We start from the raw sequence: 5,516 nt of genomic DNA on the forward strand, positions 1-5,516 counted from the left end.
GAACAAATTACTATCTCTCACTAGTTTTCTAGTATTTCCATGTTGAACTCCATTCACCTAATCTTTTCTGCAAACAACTTGATCCTGGGTTGGGTGCTCTTGTCTCTATTCCATTTTGTTTTTATCATCAATTCCAAAAAAACCAGTAATGACTATACACAGAATCTAGATACTATCCACAAAGAGCAAACAAGCATACATTTTCATGGGATAAGCAGATAAAGCTATACATGGATGCAAGTTGGGAACAAAATGTCAGTAATGAACATGAATCATGTGTTCTATGCTTAATAAAAGCAGTACTCGTAATACTAGTAGTCTACTAAACATAACAGGTCCCTATCACTACTTCAAGAGGCCAACAGATATACTAGATTAGGATAAATATAATCTCCATCGAAATATGAAGAGAAAGCTGTAGCTTCTATATTACACATAAGAGCCGCTCCACATTCTTACATTTAGACAGCACAAAGTGAGGACTTACTGAGAAGTGCATGGTTCATTGGGAGCCCCTTCTGATGTTTCTGAAACCCTTCGATTCACAAAAGACTCCTTAACTAGTTTCACTCTATTCTCAGCATCCAGCAACCTATTACCAAGCAAATTAACCGCCTCAGAATGTGATTCGAATTCACGAACCCATCCTCCTTCAAAGTCTTTAACTTTCCTCTCGATCAGCAAACGGTTCATCCTGTCTTCTTCTTCTTGCTTCAGGCGTCGCTTTTCCAGTTCCATGGTGCTCAAAACAAGCCCTCCAGATCCAGGAACATCCTTGTAAAGTGGCTCTTCAGGCTGCGGGCAGCGTGCCCTGTATTCAGAAAATGCCCTATTCGTTTCTTTCAAGGCCTTCCTATAACCCTCTAATAGATTTCCCATCAAAAAAAGCTCGCGCTCGAGCCGGTACACCTCCACTTGTCTCTTCTGTTGCTCTTCAAACTTAACAGTGCGCAAGTGATCAATCATGGTTTCTCGCTGCTGCAACTCATTCAGTAGGAACTGTTGATTCACAGTAGCTTCGGCACAAGCCTGTTCTTTTGCTGCATACATTGTCCTAGTTTTCCCCATCAAATGTTGTATTTGCTCCATACACATATCAAAGTCAGTTGCTTTACCATCCCATGACCCGTCACTCCTCAACCTTTTATTACCACCATTAAAAGAGTTATGAATGTTATCATTCTCATGATCAATCCCCCTCTTGTTAGCATTACCAAAAAGTGACGTACCAGCAGACAGTAACCTACCATCATCCCTAGACGACAAAAAGTCACCTGACAAAGGATCACGGATTTCCAACCCCGAGCTAAAAGGCATGTGCATATCCGGAATTAGACTCCCCCCCGGAGCCAAACTGTCTAGCGGATTGCACTTGGGTGAAAGATTGAACCCACCAACCTCCCGTTCACCTTCTTCATCTTCTTCTTCTTCCTCTTCTTCTTCTTCTTCCTCTTCTTCTTCTTCTTCCTCTTCTTCGTCTTGTCCTTCTTCCTCTACTTCTTCCTCTTCTTCTCTCTTCTTCTTCTCCTCCTCCTCACTGACCAAGCCCCTAACTTCACCCACACTGCATGGCCTCAAAAATGGTTCCCCCAAATCACCCAAATTGCTCTTCCCATCCAAAAGCCACTGTGCACCTTCTTCCTGCTCCTTACTTTCCTCCCTACATTGCTCAAAATCCACAACATCCTCATCCTGCTCCTTACTTTCCTCCCTACATTGCTCATAATCCATAACATCTTCATCCCCAACACGCTCCTTAACATTCTCAACCTCAACCTCCATCTTCTCTTCAACCTTCTCCGCCTTTTCTTCAACTCCCTCCTGCTCCACCTTCTCTTCAACTCTCTCCGCATTATCATGCCCAAGACTCAATTCAATTGTATGCTCCTCCAATTCACAAACCCGAGATTCTTCCTCTGATCCCTGCACCTGAAAATCTTCAACCTCAGCCATCTTAACATCTCCACCAGCACTACCCAACAAATCTTCCTCCACATTGTCATTGCCCTTCACCTCCTCCACTTCCTCCACCACCACCTCCTTAGGTGCCTCCTTGTCGTTGTCATCGTCCTTCACCTCCTCCACTGCCTCCAGCACCGCCTTAGGTGGCTCCTTCAGCATAGATATCTCATCTTCATCGTCATCGTCCTTCACATCCTCCACCTCCACCTCCACCTTAGGCGGTGCCTCCATCAGCAACTCCTCGCGCTGCGACCTTATGAGATGCTGCAAATGCGAGGCGTAATAACAATTAACCAGATTTGGCGATTGCACAAGCTCCTTCTCGACCATAAACCAAATCAAACTAGCCCAATCCATCTTCTCAAAATTCCCTTCCTTAATCACCTTGGTCCAATTCAACACCTCATTCGGCATCATCCACGTATCCTCGTGCAAAAGAATCCAATTCGACACCAAATCCTCCACAAACCCAATCTCCTCCGCCGACCCCAGCGAGTCCACCTCCACCACCGAAGCGGCGGCGGCGGCGGCGCCCTTCTTCACCGGCAAAGGCAACCTCAACGCCCGAGCCAGATCGGCACGGTTGAGATTAACACGAACCGACTCAACATAACTACAACGACCCTGGGAACTGTAATTAGCAATGAGCTGAGCGAGAAGGTCGGTACGGAGAGACCTATCGAACTCAATATGAACGAAATCCCACAAACCGAGGCGCCTTAGAAGCTTCTCGTGGCTCGGAAAGTCTAGGGTTTTAGAGGGCAAAAAGGGAATAGGGTTGAGGATTTCGATTAGGGCTATGAATTTCTTGTGGGACTTTTCGAGAGAGATTCGGCGCTTGTGGGCGTTCTTCTTGTTTCGCTTTGGGGCTCGGCGAGAGAAGACGTGGTAGTGGGAGTCGGCGGCGGCTGTGGCTTTGGGAGAGAAGAGTGGGGTTGGTTCGTCTTGGATTGCAGGGGTTTGATCCTGGGGTGGGTCTTCAATTTGAAGGGTTAGGGTTAGTGGGGATTGGGGATCATGAGATTGTGGGTTTTCTTGATCTTGATCGTGATCTTGAGCGGTCATGTTGTTTGGGTCTTGAGACTGAGAGACGTGTTCTTGTCGTTGGGAAGGAGTGGGAGAGCTCATGGTGGGTTCAACTTCAACAATCAAAGACTCTTCTTTTCAGTGTGTGTGTTTTCTTTTCTTTGTTTGAGTTAATACGAAGAGTTATTACTTTCTCCCTCACTCACAGTTACACTTACACAGAGAGAGAGAGGAGTGGACCTGAGTCCCGAGTGACCTTTTGAGTCCCCTCGTTTCGTTTCGTTTCGTTTCGTGGTGTGATGGGATTGGGTTGGGAATTTCCTACTACTGATTTGCCACCTCACCCTAACTTTGGACTGACACTGTCCCTCCTTTTATCCATTTCATTTTAATTACCTCAAAATTTAGCTTTAAAATTTAATTAGCTAAATTTAAATTTTGATGCTGTTTTGGGCCATGGGCTTGAGTCGAAGACATTTGCTTGTTCGAGAACGGGTTAATAGTAATAACGATATCAAACTTATACCCGACGGATGAAGTAATAATAAGTAATTTGAGGAAAACTACCTCCTCGGCTGAGTGCAATGAGGATCAAGTGATACGTCATGTTAACTAGAATGATATTTTAGAAGGTCTGGGGGATGAAGATATGTTTAAAAGGGACACAGAGAGCAAGGGAGGTTAAGAAAAAGGAGATCTTAGAGAAAATTGCTACCACCGCATTAAATACTCCGTAACTAAGTTTCTACCCGCATTTATGAGGAAGTGATACCTGAACAGTGATTTTCAGCCTTACAGCTATTACCTAGGAACTTCCAAAAAAGGCAGATGGGACAAGTATCAAATGAAGAAGTCTGAATCTAGAGAGAATGAGGAGGGACTATAAGAAGGAGGAGGGTCCTGTAAACAATGGGGGAGAATTTTTGTAAAAGATCTTTAAGTAAGAAGAAATATAAACACTTGTTTCTCGGCTTGAGTTCGAGGATAAATTTCATCTTATAAACTTGTTGATCTATATTGTTTTGTGATCTTGGGCCATTGCCATTACCGTTTAAGCTCATTAGGATCAAGATTTTTAGCCCACGCTCTATAAATTCATTGTATTGGGTTCTTTGGGCCTACGTCCTCCTTCTTGTTGGAGCAATTGGTTAAGGAGGGAAGGTTACAACAATTCCTATATAGGCCCAATGGGCAAGTCAATCACGCAGGTTCAAGTACTCAAGGGAACACCTCTTCGAGGCCTCCGTTGGGCACCATTAATGTCATCTTTGCAACCCCTGGAAGGGCGGATTTGTGTTCCTCCCGGGTAATGACTATGGCTCGACCACTATCCAAGAACTCTAACCATGGGCTGAAGAGAGTAAAGGTTGCACTGCAATTGGCATTGAGTTTCTCGGAGAAGGATAAGTTTGGAACTATACAGCCATATGATGATGCTTTAGTGGTCACACTCAGGATAGGGGGTATGACGTGAGGCGTGTGATGGTGGATCAGGGTAGTAGGACTGAAATTATGTATCCCGACTTGTATAGAGGCTTAGGATTAAAACCAGAAGATTTGACTACTTATGATTCACCTCTGGTAGGTTTCGATGGGAAGATGGTTATACCAATGGGACATGTCAAGTTGCCGATGCAAACAGGGTTAGAAGTTGTAGAAGTCAACTTCATAGTGGTAGATGCATATTCTCCATACACGGCCATTGTGGTGAGACCTTGGCTTCATGCCACGGAGGTTGTCCCTTCCACTTTGCATTTGAAGGTGAAATATCCATTTGGGGACCTAGTTGAAGAGCTGATCGGGAGCCAATCTACGACGAGGCAGTGTATGGTGGCTATAGTTAGATATCAGTCTAGAGTTAGGTAATCGGCGTCTGGAGTTAAGTCATCGGCATCAGATGATCATGATTTGTAGCAATTAAAGGAACTGAGGTTATCAAGGGATTTATTGGTGGAAGAAAAGTGTGAAGCCTTAGAGCAAGTTGCTATAGGTGATGATAAAGAAAAGTATTTTCAGATAAGCGCCCTGCTGCCTCCTTAGGAGAAGGAGGAATTGATGAAGTTCCTTAGGAGAAACCTTGATGTCTTTGCTTGGGACGCTTATGAGGTCCCAGGGGTCGATCCGAGGTTCATTTGTCATCATTTGAATATCAACCCCGCTGTGGTACCAAGGAAGCAATCGCCTCGGCAATCGTCTAAAGAGCATTTTGATGTTGTCAAAGAAGAAGTAATTAAGCTTAAGAAAGCAGGAGCTATCAATGAGGTATTTTATCCTGATTGGTTGGCCAATACTATGGTAGTTAAGAAGAAGAATGGCAGATGGCAGGTCTGCATAGACTTTATTGACTTGAATAAGGCATGTCCCAAGGATCCTTTCCTCATGCCTTGCATTGATCAATTGGTGGATGTCACAGCTGGGCATCCTCGGATGAGTTTCCTAGATACATTTTAAGGTTATCACCAAATACCTTTAGCTTTGGATGATCAAGAGAAAACAACATTTGTTACTCCTATTGGAAACTATCATTA

At 44.3% G+C, this 5,516-nt stretch overlaps 2 protein-coding genes across 2 annotated transcripts; one reads left to right on the top strand and one right to left on the bottom strand.

Moving 5' to 3' along the window:
* Positions 1–241: 241 nt before the first annotated feature.
* LOC142638931 (uncharacterized) lies at positions 242–3,234 on the bottom strand. Its single transcript, XM_075813011.1, has one exon. The coding sequence runs from the start codon at positions 3,088–3,090 to the stop codon at positions 484–486; it is 2,607 nt and encodes an 868-aa protein (XP_075669126.1). The 5' UTR covers positions 3,091–3,234; the 3' UTR covers positions 242–483.
* A 941-nt stretch (positions 3,235–4,175) lies between these two features.
* Positions 4,176–4,854, top strand: LOC142640329 (uncharacterized). Its single transcript, XM_075814389.1, has 2 exons — positions 4,176–4,294; positions 4,431–4,854. The coding sequence occupies exons 1-2, from the start codon at positions 4,176–4,178 to the stop codon at positions 4,852–4,854; spliced, it is 543 nt and encodes a 180-aa protein (XP_075670504.1).
* The last annotated feature ends 662 nt before the right edge of the window (positions 4,855–5,516 follow it).

This window comes from Castanea sativa, chromosome 6 (assembly GCF_040712315.1).
Source record: "Castanea sativa cultivar Marrone di Chiusa Pesio chromosome 6, ASM4071231v1".
Lineage (NCBI taxonomy): Eukaryota > Viridiplantae > Streptophyta > Magnoliopsida > Fagales > Fagaceae > Castanea > Castanea sativa.